This window comes from Odocoileus virginianus, chromosome 7 (assembly GCF_023699985.2).
Source record: "Odocoileus virginianus isolate 20LAN1187 ecotype Illinois chromosome 7, Ovbor_1.2, whole genome shotgun sequence".
Classification (NCBI taxonomy): Eukaryota; Metazoa; Chordata; class Mammalia; order Artiodactyla; family Cervidae; genus Odocoileus; species Odocoileus virginianus.
The window spans coordinates 84,918,676-84,932,848 of NC_069680.1; the positions used below are offsets into that span (position 1 = coordinate 84,918,676).

The window sequence follows — 14,173 nt, forward strand, 5'->3', positions numbered from 1 at the left end:
ATGTGATGTTTCCTAGATCACATGCGTTTCCACAGTTCTCTCTATGGACTTGTGCTCAACTGTTCTGAGTGGTCGCTGCACCCTGAGCCCACCCTGGGCACCGTGCTCCGTTACTTACACCTTCTTCTTCTCCAACACACCAAGTCTCACAAAGGCTGCTAAGGCATTCTTCTGTACATTGGAGGATAACACATCGTAACACTGTGAGGCCCCTAGAACAGAGGGATGGAGGATAACACATCGTTACACTGTGAGGCCCCTAGAACAGAGGGATGGAGGATAACACATCGTTACACTGTGAGGCCCCTAGAACAGAGGGATGGGGGATAACACATCGTTACACTGTGAGGCCCCTAGAACAGAGGGATGGGGGATAACACATCCTTACACTGTGAGGCCCCTAGAACAGAGGGATGGGGGATAACACATCGTTACACTGTGAGGCCCCTAGAACAGAGGGATGGGGGATAACACATCGTTACACTGTGAGGCCCCTAGAACAGAGGGATGGGGGATAACACATCGTAACACTGTGAGGCCCCTAGAACAGAGGGATGGGGGATAACACATCGTAACACTGTGAGGCCCCTAGAACAGAGGGATGGGGGATAACACATCGTTACACTGTGAGGCCCCTAGAACAGAGGGATGGGGGATAACACATCGTAACACTGTGAGGCCCCTAGAACAGAGGGATGGGGGATAACACATCGTAACACTGTGAGGCCCCTAGAACAGAGGGATGGGGGATAACACATCGTTACACTGTGAGGCCCCTAGAACAGAGGGATGGAGGATAACACATTGTAATACTGTGAGGCCCCTAGAACAGAGGCCTGGGGGGGTAAGCAACCTACTGTCTGTTCTCAGCTGACAGAAATCCCTGCCTACAGGCTTGTGACTCACCTTGATCAAGAAGCTGACTCGTGAATTTTCTAACTCTTATGAAGTACTGTTTCTCAGTGAAGTAGTCTTCTTCTTCATTCAAGAGGTATTTGCAAATTATCTGATTTTTAAGAGGGGGGATAAGAGGAACAGAAAGTGAAAAAGGGCAGCCAACTACAATAGAACAATGAAAATTTTACACTGACCCTCTTAATTTTATTCTGCTCCTCTAGAGCAGAATAAAGACCCCTCCCCTTCCAAAAAAAAGTTCTACCATTCACCTGGGGAAGACACTTGCTCTTCAGACCAGAAATAAGTACAGGGTAGGAAAGTCTCAGTTATATTTGTTATGGGAGGATGAAGGAGAACTTGCAAAAGATTTACACACCTGATAAGATTCCACAAAAGGTTTAAAGAGCCCTATTAAAAACTCTAACACAGTATTTCCTTTTTCTGTAACTACGATGTCCCTTGTCATCACTTGTATGGCCTCACTCTTACAAAGCAAGTAACAGCCTTCTTCAAAGTCCTGGAAGGGGAGAGGAAAAGACAGAATTCATCCACAAATTTATAATTTAGGTCTATGATCCACTGCTGGGCTCAGTGTATGCAGCCACGCACGCTCGAAACAAGAAAAACACTAGCTAATTCTGCAACCCTCCTCAGACCCACGGTTGTGGTTGTTAGGAGCCAGAGCAGCACTGTTTCGACACTTGGAATGTTGATCCTCAAATGCAGTAAACACTGAAAGCCTGATAAGCCTCAGGAGTCACTACCTGGGTGACAGAAAGAAGTTTCACTTTGTACACAGCCATACTCTCTTCACATTTAAACAAAAGTGCATGCGGCAAGTCCGAAAAACACTGAAAATCATGTTATGCTCAAAACGGCTGCCCTCATTTCCTACTGAATGAAACCTGTGTCCCTCAGACCCACCCTCAGTGCTGCTCCCACCCCAGCCAGCCAGCAGTCCAGCTCTGGGGGCCCGATCCTTCACCAGCTGTCCACACTACCAGGCAAGACCACTGTTCTCCAATCTCTAAGCCAAAGACCCTACTCATTCAAGTAAGCTGTCCTGGAAAACGTGTCCTGATTGGTAAATTTTCTAACAGACTAGTTGGTTATTAGTTATTTTTACAGTGGCTGCACGAACGGTTCAACGATTTGGTTCCTTTCACTAAATAATCCCCAAATTATTGATTAAACGTGAAGAATTAAAACAGAGTTTGTTGAACTCTGAGTGTCCATGTTTCTCTTTTGTTCTGCTGCACGTACCCTTGAAGGAAGGGAAGACACACCTGTGAATCCAAGCCTAATATTTTCAGAACTCACACCACAAACACACAGCTTTTCTGCAGTTAAGGATTTACCTTTAGTGCATTTCCTGGAAGAAAGATGAACTCATCTGAAAAAACACTGCATAGGAAACGAAAGCAACTGTAGACATCCTCTGGAAATAAATTCATTACATAAAATTACAACTCAGCTTTTTAAACATTCAGGGAGTACCAAGAAGTCCATGATACTCCAAAATGTAGTATTTTTTAAAAAATTTATTTATTTTTAATTGAATAATTGCTTTACAATAGCTTTGGTTTGCCATAGGTATACACATGTCCTGTCCCTCTTGAAGCTCAAAATGTAGTATTTTAAAGGCACATTATTCATATACCAGGGGCAAGGAAGCTATGCTGTGTTCTTAGTTGCTCAGCTGTGTCTAACTCTTTGCGACCCCATGGACTGTAGCCTGCTGGGCTCCTCTGTCCATGGGGATTCTCCAGGCAAGAATACTGGAGTGGGTTGCCATGCCCTCCCTCTAGGGGATCCTCCTACCCAGGGATGGAACCCAGGTCTCCTGCATTGCAGGCGGATTCTTTATTGTCTGAATCACCAGGGAAGCCCATGAATACTGGAGAGGGGAGCCGATCCCTTCTCCAGGGGACTTTTCTGACCCAGGAATAGAGCTGGGGTCTCCTGCATTGCAGGCGGATTCTTTACCAACGGAGCTACCAGGGAAGGAAGCTATAAACAATCTAAATTTTGTCCACAAGTAAACTACAGTCTAGCATGATTTCAATGGTTGAAGCTGAATTACAATCAGGCTTCTAATCAGTCAGTGTGGAAATGAGCAAGTGGCCTTAGACGCCAGGGCACTTCACTTCACCTGAGCATGGTTTCCTAGCTGAGGAGGAGAGGAATGGCTTCCTCCATTCCCTTCCACATGAACATCTGCTGATGTCTCTACCCTATCTTTGGCACTAGAACACACTGGCACACAGCACTAGAAACTACTGTCTTACCCCTCAGATGTGTGGGTCTTCCTGGCCCATCAGCTACAGACCTTCATCTTTCTGGCATGACTTTTCTCATCAGAAAAATATACCTCCATATGGACACAAACGGTTGCCTCCAATTTCAGGGTGTTCACACTGAAATACTCTGGAAGACTACGTATGTGCCCCTCAGTTGTGGATGAATCCCAACGTGAGAAGCTTCAGGGAGAACTAGGATCAGGGTTTGAGGTTCCTTTGTCCTGAGCTAAGTTGTCTGACCTCTCTGGGCCCCAGTTTCCTCATTCACAAAATGACATTTCCTTCCAAGGCTAAAGGTCTGCAGCTGAGCCCAGTGTACCTCCACTCTGGCTTTTCCTTAAAATGATCTACAGAGCTTCGAATGACAAACACAAAAACAACCAACTGAATCAGAAGCCTTCGGGGAAGGAACTCAGCCTCCAAAAAGTCTACAGTGCAGCCTTGTGTAGAAAACCCCTGGCCCTGACTACAGGTTTCTGTGAAAAAAACAGTTTCACTTGTTATTATACTCCTCGGTGCGACCAGCACGCTCCTGTATATGAGCACTTACGCACTGCTGGGACTGTTCACCCAGGCCATCTGCTTCTGTAAGCTGAAGGAAGTGACATCAGAGAAAGCGCATCAGACCAGGAAATGGAGAGCTGTGCTCTCGTCCCATACCCTTAAGTAATCAGAAATTTCTAGGCTTACTGTTTCTTATTTATAAAAGCAGATGTTTAGATTAGATGGGTTTTTTTAGGTCCTTTGCAATTCCCGAGTTCTAGGCAGCTAGCCACATATTTAGGAGGAAACACCTGACTAATTCTGAGAACAGGCCCTTCCCTTGCTGGTGTGTGGGCTGCACACACGTGGCACGGCATTTAAAGCTTCAAACATTGCTCCCTCCATGGGACTGAATGGCCAGGTCTCTTCCAGATTTCAAGACCACAGTACCAAAAGTTACCTTTCCTGAGCCCAGGTGTCATCTGCAGTGCCACAGCGACTAAGGAAGGACGGACAAAAACGTTGAGCAGCTGGTTCCTGTATGCCAAGCACATGAGGAGGGTGATATGCTGGGACATGAGTCCATCCACCAGTTCCGAGTCTCTGCACTCCATTTTCAGAATCACCCAATCTTTGACAAGGCTGGCGATGTTGGAATGCAGAAGAATGCTGGACTGGATAACTTCTTCAGCAGGTTCGTTATCTACACAGGCAATTCACTCAGGTAAATGGCAAAGAAATGGGCTGGGTCACTGCTGGGCGTCTTACCCCCAGTATGAATTAACGCTAGTGAACTGACACATTTATTGTGAAGTGCAGGTACTGGTTTTAGACCCCACCAAATGAGGCAATGATACTACATGTGAAGGATATTTTAAAAGCAGTATATCATAAATCAACTCTTTTTAAGGACATAAAACATACTTTTTCATCTACCCCAACTCTGTTAGCCATTCGGAAATGCACATCAACTCCCGTTTTGAAAGCCAACACTTTCTCAGGAATCACACTTTTGTAATAGCAAGTTACATGACAAGAAAATCACATATGTGAATCTAAGAATACTAAGACAAGAAGACATGCTAGGGACTTCCCTGGGGAGGGAGGGGTCAAGGTATTAAGACCATGCCTTCTGATGGGTGGTTCTACCCTTCTAAAGTGGGTTCAACCCTGGTCAGGGAACTAAAATCCCATATGCCACAGCTCAATTAAACCTGCAGTCTCAACTAAGACCCAGTGCAGCCAAAAATGAATAAATTTTTTTTTTTTTTAAAGATAATGCTACACACCTAAATTCCAGGATGGCAAGAATATCACTTTACAACTTTGGAGGTGAACCAAAGGGCAACCCGCACAGGCACCCTCCAAGCGTCACGTCTCCCTGAGTATACAGGGACACCAAGGAGACTTTTCTGGCTTTCCTGTATCAGAGGTACCTGAAGAAGTGGGTTCATGACAATTTCTGGTGAGTCAGCCCCTGACACTCCACCGGCCAACAGACAGCTGAGGAGTCAGAATTATAAGCACGATAAAAGAGATGGAGATATTTGATAATATTCTTGATAAGGGAACTAATTTTATTGTAACCCTGAGACAAAGAGCTGGCTGAAAGGTGTGTAAAGGAGGCATGCCGTTCAAGTGGGACAACAGGTTCTGCTAATGCTTCATGGAAGGTGAAGTTTTTCCTTCCAGACAGAATAACATCCACTCTGGACTAATATGCCTTGTCTCAGGTTGCTCATGGTAATGATACAGTGCATGACACTATATATATAATACAACATGATTTGTTTTAAATATATAATATAATGATATGCATATCATAGCCTAGACATGAGAATGCTTAAGAATATGAAATAATCCGTGGTGTGTATATTTGGATACACACCACGTTGTAAATTAGAAACTGTGTTTGATCACTTCTGGTACCTGATTTCTGGAACTTACCAACCGACTCTCACTTTGTATTAATGACAACTACAGCTGTCACGGGGGCTGCACAGGTACTTTTAGCTATGAATTAGCCACACATTTATCCCCTCTTGAAAAAGCAAAACACCTCAGAAAGACAGATGCCTCCATGTTCATACGTTTCTGGGTATTCCTCTTTCATGACTTTACACCTTGTATTACAATCACCATGTCCTTCCTTTGCCTCCTATCAGACCATTACAATACTGGGAAGAGATGTCTGATTCATCCTTACTTCCTTACTGGGGATCAACACTCAGCTGACTGGCACTCCTGAGTAATCCCTCCAGGCTTCTCAGTCGTGCCGCCCTCTGTGGCTGCTTGGCTCTGCTGCCTGAGTTCTCATCTCTGAATGGCAGCCTTCCTGCTTGTCTCTCTGGCTCCAGTCCCTCCCCATGGCGGTCCATCTTTAAACTGAAACCCGGCTGCTTGCTAAGGCCAATCCGTCATACTTCCCTGCCTAAAATCCACAACTGCATTCTGTGATGTCCAAGTCTAGTCCAGACTCCAAGGCAGTAGGCCTCTGGGATCCAGCCTTTGTCCACACGCCCATCTCCACCACTCCTTCCCCAAAGCCCGTGTTCTAACGTCACCCATCGCCAGCGAGTCAAGAGACGCCCAGTGCTGTCCCCCACTAGATGCTCCCCTCCCTGCATTAGCCATGCTCCTCCCCTGCAGTCAAGAGACGCCCAGTGCTGTCCCCCACTAGATGCTCCCCTCCCTGCATTAGCCATGCTCCTCCCCTGCTGCCTTCCTGAAGGGCTCCTACTGCCCTTCAAGGTTGGTTCACAAGTCACTTCTAGGACACCTTCCTGACTGTGGGCCCTTTCCCACGCACTATTCTCTAATCCTCAGCAGTCTGTCCATTGCTCTCTGTCTTTATTTCAACAAACTACTAGTTTACACATCACCACCCATCTTGCCTTCTATCCAGAACAGGGTTTATTTACATCCTGTTCATCTTTGTACCCCTGGTACTTCCCAGGTTTAATGAGTGAACAGTAAGTATTTGACTATATATAATTATTTAGTCTTAAAAAGACTGCATTTTGCGACTTCCCTAGAGGTCCAGTGGTTAAAACTCTGCGTTTCCAATGTAGGGGCACAGGTTTGATCCTTGGTTGGGGAACTAAGGTCCCATATGTTATGGGTTGTGCCCCCCCGCCAAAAGATTGCATTTTCAATTGCAGTCTCTATAATTTTAAATCAAAGAGATTGAAAGTAACTTAAGCTAACTACTGTCATATATATTCCAAACTCTGAGCATATATTCACAACTCCAATGAGGTTTTTACAAAGTTGATTATCAGAGAATTGTATACAGTTCTGCAAGACTAGCCCTTTAATCCTTACCATCCAGTAAGGCAATGGGCTGCAAATATAATGTGGTAGAAAGAGGTGGGCATAGCGGGAAGAATATGTGGAGTGCAAAGAGTTGCTATTTATCCCCCACTCTACTAGATACAAAGGAGGGTGTTCTAGTCCTCTATCTACTTGGGAGTCTCACAGTGAGACATGACATATAGTCAATTATTCTCAAGTCATCAACAAGCTATGGTCAATGTCCTGGTCAATGTCCTACAGTATAAAAACAGACTAAGCTTTCTTTCTCTGAGCAATGCTTTGCTCAAAGTCCTATATGGGTTTTTTCATGTTTAGGCGATACGTTTTCCAAATTTAATAAATAAAAAGAGCAAGCATTCTCACCAGCTATGTCCCACATACATACCAGGCCAAGTAAGAAATCCCCCGAAGGCCTGGGTTAAGCCTTTCAGCCATAAGGTTTTTTCCAACAGGGCATCAAAGTCCATGGATGGCCGGTTCTGAAGCAGGACAACAACTATTAGTGGCCATGGGTTTAGGACCAGGTTTTGAATTTGGAGAAGCTGCATTTTATAGGCAACTTCAGTGACAAAGGTGTGCATCTCCTCTGACTGTTTCTGAGGAATATATCTAAAAGGAAGAATACAGAACAAGCAATCACAGTTCTGCTACTTAAGACAATGTGAGAGGAGAAGGGAATGGGAGAAGACAGTCCTTTTAGAGGATTCTCATGCTTTATGCCAACTGAATTCTCTAAGGCCACACAGAAAAAACATACCTGCACTTTACTAAAGTATGATCTGTCTGTTCACCTTGAGAGTATGCTCCGACAGGTGATTAAAAATACTCAAGCTTGAGATGGATGAAACTGGAGCCCATTATACAGAGTGAAGTAAGCCAGAAAGATAAAGACCATTACAGTATACTAGCACATATATGTGGAATTTAGAAAGATGGTAACGATAACCCTATATGCAAAACAGAAAAAGAGACACAGATGTATAGAACAGACTTTTGGACTATGTGGGAGAAGGCGAGGGTGGGATGTTTCGAGAGAACAGCATCGAAACATGTATATTATCTAGGGTGAAACAGATCACCAGCCCAGGTTGGATGCATGAGACAAGTGCTCGGACCTGGTGCACTGGGAAGACCCAGAGGGATCAGGCGGAGAGGGAGGTGGGAGGGGGGATCGGGATGGGGAACACATGTAAATCCATGGCTGATTCATGTCAATGTATGACAAAACCCACTACAATATTGTAAAGTAATTAGCCTCCAACTAATAAAAAAAATAAATTAAAAAAAAAATACTCAAGCTAACAGGGTTCTATCATCCCTGATTCCAGGCCAAAACAAACAAACAGACAAACAACACTTCTGCCGCTTTGTAAGTGGGATAGATCACTTCTTTTGTGAAAACTGATGCCTCCTCCAGTGGACTGAACTATTATGCCTCGTTCAAATCCATAGTATTTTGAACGTGTCTCTTGTAGAACATACCAATCAGGTCATGATAGGATACACAGTCTGTTGTCAACTGCTCATGTCTGCATTGCTAGGCTGCACAGTGGGCCTGACTGCCACGCCGTCCTGAGAAGTTTCAGGGCACCTGACCGGTGTTGCCGGGGTCCTCACCTGACACACTCCTCATGCCTGGATCACTAAACACTGCACTGGATGATATCAGGAACCTACTCAGAGCTGGCTGGACCAAGGATATGCATATGACCTGACAGCAGTCACATAATTACCCACAAAATAATGTGAAAGCTGTAGACAATGAGAACTCCCTGGTAATGGATAAAACTGGCCACTTTGAGACCGAAAGAGTGAAAGCCTGTGGCTACAAAAAGCTAACTATCTGCTTCTGATAGCTAATGAAGCTGGCGCTGCCGTGGGCCCACTGGCACTGCATGTAAACGATGAACGACGCTGCAGTCACGTGGGCCTGGCTGGGCAGGCTCTGTCTCCTTTCCTCCCGCAGGTGTACCTCTCTGCACTAAGAAAACCCCCGAATGCGTGACTGCAGCTGCATCCCGAGAGAGCCTAACATGTTTCCTCGCCCATAAAACCACAACCTTCTTGAGAACAGGGACTCACTCCCATTCACTATTACTAAACACTCCTTTCCAGAATAAAAAAAAAATACTTAGTACATACTCTGGCTGGCCTACCAAAAGTGCTCAACAATTCCCATACATGTGCTTGTTAACACACTCTTCTTTTCTGTGCTTTTAAGTTTGTAGGTTACTGGGGAGGGAGCCTGGGGAAAAGGAATCAGAAGAAACATTTGTCACTTTGAGAGCAGGCAATGAGGTCTTGTGTTTGTTTCAGCACTGTCTGGCTTGGCATGCTTAATATACACACTGCAGCTAACTGTCTGGAAAACAGATTAATTGAAGCTTTTTCTTCTCTAGGAGTCATCTCAGAAAAGCAAGTTTTAGTTCTGCAAGTGGTCAACTCAAGAATTACAATTTACACTTTTAGATTTTCGCCCTTTTTCTATGTCAGTTATGAAAACACAGGCCTTGCACCTGGGAACCAAGTTATACGGGCTCCGACCCATCCTCCCATTGGCCAGAGATCAAAGCGACACAGGGTCTCCAAAGTACACATGAATGTTTCCAAACTTCTCAGAGAGGATTCTCCTGGCTTTCAACAATCCCTATGAGTGTCACAACAGGGGGGAAAAACAGGAATAAATCCAGAAATTAGTTGATGTATAAACTAGCACTTTCTATAAATCCCAGTAAAGTCAAGCTTGGCTATCAAGCTTTACGTACAGTTGTAGATTCTTTCGGCTTAGGAACCCCTAGAAGCTCATATGCATACAGAGTTTCTTCCAATATCCTATCGTAACTGATGCTGATTGGAACAAGGTAGGTATCAAAAACTTCTCTTTTAAAAAATGGTTCCATCACAATATTCAGAAGACCTGGAAACACAGGGAGAAAGAGCTTTTCATACATATTGAAAAGGAGAGCAAACAAGAGCATGGGAAGATACTAAGAGTATACATTATATACTAAGTCCATAAATATAATATAGACAGTTGAACTTAAAGAAACAGTTGCACTTATAAGGTAAAGAATATCTTGCAAAAAAAAAAAAAAGGAAGTGTCATGTTCTATTAAGCAGCTATGATGACACCACACCTGAAGCCTTTGGGTTTGTATTTTTCCTTCAATCTTTAAGGAACCTACCAAATTTTGGAGTCAATGTCTTGGCAGAGCGGCTTCTTGTCCCTTCGAGGAAAAATTCAACAGGAGCATAACCACTCTTTAAAGAGAAAACACAGACAAAACAAAACACAAAACCCGTTGCCTACTCTCAAAGTAATAAATGCTTCTTTTGATTCCTTTTCCCAAGTTCCCTCCCCAGCCCTCTGAGCAAACATTGCTCACAGTGAAACTTAAACAAGGGAGCCACGCAGAGTAAACAGATTGCTGAGGTTATGTACATTCCTCGAGGGGAAAGAAACAGCTACGTGGTCCACTCAGAAGTTAAGAATTTAAATAAGACCTTACAGCAAATGTCAGTGAAAAGAAAGCACAGCTTGAAAGCACTGGGTAGTTATCTGCATTTACCCGTAACATGGTTTTCACATATTCGGAGAACACGGCCCAGTAGAGTTTATTGCCACCAAAGGTACGCCGCATGAAGAAAGCCCCTGACATCCGCAGCAGCTCGCCAATCATCTTCATTCCCAGGAAGTCTACCAGAGAAAGGCTGGTTAGTATTTATCCACAGAGTGCAACTTCCTATAAGTATCTCAAGTCAAATTCTAAGATAGGTTTCATATATGTAAGACACTCCTCATCTTAAGAAACATCTAATGGGATTATGGGAAAGACTGGCCTCGGTGGGCAGGTGCTGGTAGGGGGATTACCTTGTGGACCCTCCTTCCCATGCACCTCTGCATCTACAACCAGACCAGCTAGAGGCAGGGGCGGCAGCTGTCACCATGGCATCATGCCAACCTTCTCAGTCAGTACTGCTGCTGACCTCAATGACGTGAGCAAGTACTCAGCTGTTTGTGTCTAACTCTTTAAGACTCCGTGGACTATAGCTGGCCAGGCTCCTCTGTCCATGGGATTCTCCAGGAAAGAACACTGGAGTGGGATGCCACGCCCTCCTCCAGGGGATCAAACCAGCGTCTCCTGTGTTTCCTGCATTGGCAGGCAGATTCTTTACCCACTGAGCCACCTGGGAAGCCTGGCCTTGATGACAGATCAACACATCCTTCATGCTCTGGACAGGTAGGCCGAACTAGCTCACTCTCTCCTTTCCTTTTTACCCATCAGATAAAAATATTGATATTCCTTTAGAAGCACAGATTAAAAAAGAAAAGTAAAAACAGAAAAGAAAGAGTTCACAATCAGTTTTTAAAAAGTTCTTTTCATTTTTCCCTAATTTTCAAATAACTTTTTCACACGTCTACATAGATGGAAATGCTTTTAAAGTGCTTAGGTTCCTGGCAGTTTTTGTTTCACTGTTAGTGCTCAGTCGTGTCTGACTCTTTGCGACCTCATGGACTGTAGCTAACCAGGCTCCTCTGTCCACAGAATTTTCCAGGAAAGAATACTGGAGTGGGTTGCCATTTCCTCCTCCAGGGGATCATCCCGGCCCAGGGATCAAACTCATATCTCTTTAGTCTCCTGCTCTGGCAGGCAGATTCTTGACCACGGTGCCACCTGGATTTATTAACAAAGGTATATGATTGAATCCAGATGGCTCAGTGGTAAAGAATCCGCCTGCAATGCAGGAGACCCAGGTTTGATCCCTGGGTCGGGAAGAGCCCCTGGAGAAGGAAATGAAACCACTGCTCTGGTATTTTTGTCTGGAGACTCCTAGGGACAGAGAAGCCTGGTGGGCTACAGTCCATGGGGTCGCAAAGAGTCAGACATGACTGAGTACATGCATACTGGTTGAATCCCAGCTTTCCTGGCTACCTGTAAGGGAGATAAAACACAATTTCTTTGCCTTGGCAATCCTACTTCTTGGAATCAATCCTACAGAAATAAAAGCACTAATATGAAAATATACTGAAAAGTTGTTTGTTACAGCAAAACTACTACATTATGATACATATATACTGCTGTACCAATTTTTATGTAGCAATAAAATTTTATGTAGCAATAAAAATGTTAGACATGAAGTTAGAATCTTACCAGAAAAAGTCATACCACATACAAAGATTAAACCAAAACAAATCAAGGACCTAAATATAAAACCTAAGTCTATAGAACTTTTAGAAGAAAATAGAGGGGGAAAGCTTTATAACATTGGATTTGACAATGATTTCTTGGATATGAGACCAAAAGCACAGAAAAGAAAAGAAACAACAGACAAACTGGACTACAGTTGTCCTTGGGTTGGGAGAAGTCTGTGGGGGACTGGTTCTGGGACTCTCTGTGGGTACCAAAACACTCGGATGCTCAAGTCCCTTATATAAAAGGGCAGAGTATTTGCATATAACCTAGCACACCTTCGTACACTTTAAATCAGCTCCAGATTACTTATAATTCTTAATACAGCTGCTTGTAAATAGTTATAACTATACTGTAAATGCTATGCAAATAGTTTCCAGTGAATGGCCAAGTTCAATTATTGCTTTTTGGAACTTTCTGGAGTTTTTATTCCAAATATTTTTGATCTATGGCTGGTTAAATCCATGAATACAGAACTTGTGGATACACATGGCTGACCGTAAATCAAAATGAAAAACTTCCACTCATCAAAGGATACAATCAACAGGGTGAAAAGGGATAAAATATTTACAATCAATTCTGATAAGGGGTTAATATCCAGAAATATAAAGAACTCCTACAACTCATCAACAAAGAAAATAAACAATCCAAAGGACTTAAATACTCCTCTGAAGAGGATATAGAACTAGCCAACAAGCACATGAAAAGATGCTTAACATAACTAATTACCAGGGAAATACAAATCAAACTCATGATGAGATATCACTTCAAACCCATTAGGAAGACTATTATTAACAAAAACAAAAAAATAAAAAAAAAAACAGAAAATAATAAGTGTTGGTTGGATGTGGAGAAATTGAACCTGCGTGCACTGTTGGGGTGCAGCCACTACAGAAAACAAAATGGCAGTTCCTCAAAAAATTAAAAATAAAATTACCATCTAACCCAGCAATTCTACTTCTGGCTATATATCTGGAAGAACTGAAAGCAGAGACTCAAACAGGTATTTATCCATCTACACTCACTGCAGCACTATTCACAACAGCCACAAAGTGGAAGCATCCCAAGTGTCCAGGGATAGATGAGTGAATAACAAAATATGGTATATATAAAACAGTGGGAGATAGTGAAGGATGGGCAAGCCTGGTGTGCTGTAGTCCATGGGGCCGCAAAGAGTCAGACACGACCTGGCAACTGAACAACAGGACACTGGAGTATTATTTAGCCTTAAAAAAAAAAAATTCTAACAGACACTAGAATATGGATGAACCTTGAGGACACTATGCTGAGTGAAATAGGCTGGCAACAGAAGGACAAATCCTGTGTAATTCCACTTACATAATGTAGTGGAGTAGTCGGATTTGTAGAGATAGAAAGCATTAACAGAACAGTGACTGCCAGGGGCTGCAGGGAGAATAGAATGAGAGATTAAGTATTAAATGAAGACAGAAATTCATTTTTGCAAGATGAAAAGACTTCTGTGGATGGGTTGTAGTACAACAGTATGAACGTTATGTCACTGAACTGTGCACTGAAAAATGATGAAGATGGCAAATTTTATGTTTTGTGCATTTTACCACAATTGAAAAATAGTAAAAAGAGTTTAGACCTTTTTTTTTTTAAGATTTAAAATATTTTTTATTTTATGGCCACACTGCACAGCATGTGGGATCTCAGTTCCCTGACCAGCCACTGAACCCGCGTCACCTGCATTAGAAATGTGAAGTCTTAATCAACAGACCACCATGGAAGTCCCTTTAGATTAAAAAATTTTTTTTTACTTTTTAAAAAAGAGTTTAGATCTATTTATTGACCTATAGAGATAACCACTGACACACTATCAAATTAGAAACAACAACAGTAGGTAGTATCATCTCCTTTTTAACCTGAACCGAAAGCCCTGTGTGCACATGCGCTTGCTTACGCCTGCTCAGGCGAGCAGAGACAAGTGGAGGACACAACCCAGCCACCACACCTGGGGCTGGA

At 43.3% G+C, this 14,173-nt stretch overlaps 2 protein-coding genes across 2 annotated transcripts in view; one reads left to right on the top strand and one right to left on the bottom strand.

Moving 5' to 3' along the window:
* The window catches only part of GNPAT (glyceronephosphate O-acyltransferase), a 37,515-nt gene that overhangs the window by 3,582 nt on the left and 19,760 nt on the right, over window positions 1-14,173 (bottom strand). Inside the window, 10 exon segments of the mRNA XM_020911674.2 lie at window positions 119-212; window positions 907-1,006; window positions 1,274-1,414; window positions 2,256-2,335; window positions 4,141-4,383; window positions 7,381-7,604; window positions 9,512-9,642; window positions 9,761-9,912; window positions 10,181-10,256; window positions 10,565-10,692. Coding sequence (XP_020767333.2) covers window positions 119-212; window positions 907-1,006; window positions 1,274-1,414; window positions 2,256-2,335; window positions 4,141-4,383; window positions 7,381-7,604; window positions 9,512-9,642; window positions 9,761-9,912; window positions 10,181-10,256; window positions 10,565-10,692 — 1,369 coding nt within the window.
* Window positions 11,087-14,173, top strand: part of FSAF1 (40S small subunit processome assembly factor 1) — a 53,927-nt gene continuing 50,840 nt past the window's right edge. The window contains exon 1 of the mRNA XM_070471099.1: window positions 11,087-11,236. Coding sequence (XP_070327200.1) covers window positions 11,224-11,236 — 13 coding nt within the window. The 5' untranslated portion in view covers window positions 11,087-11,223. The remainder of the gene's footprint in view (window positions 11,237-14,173) is intronic.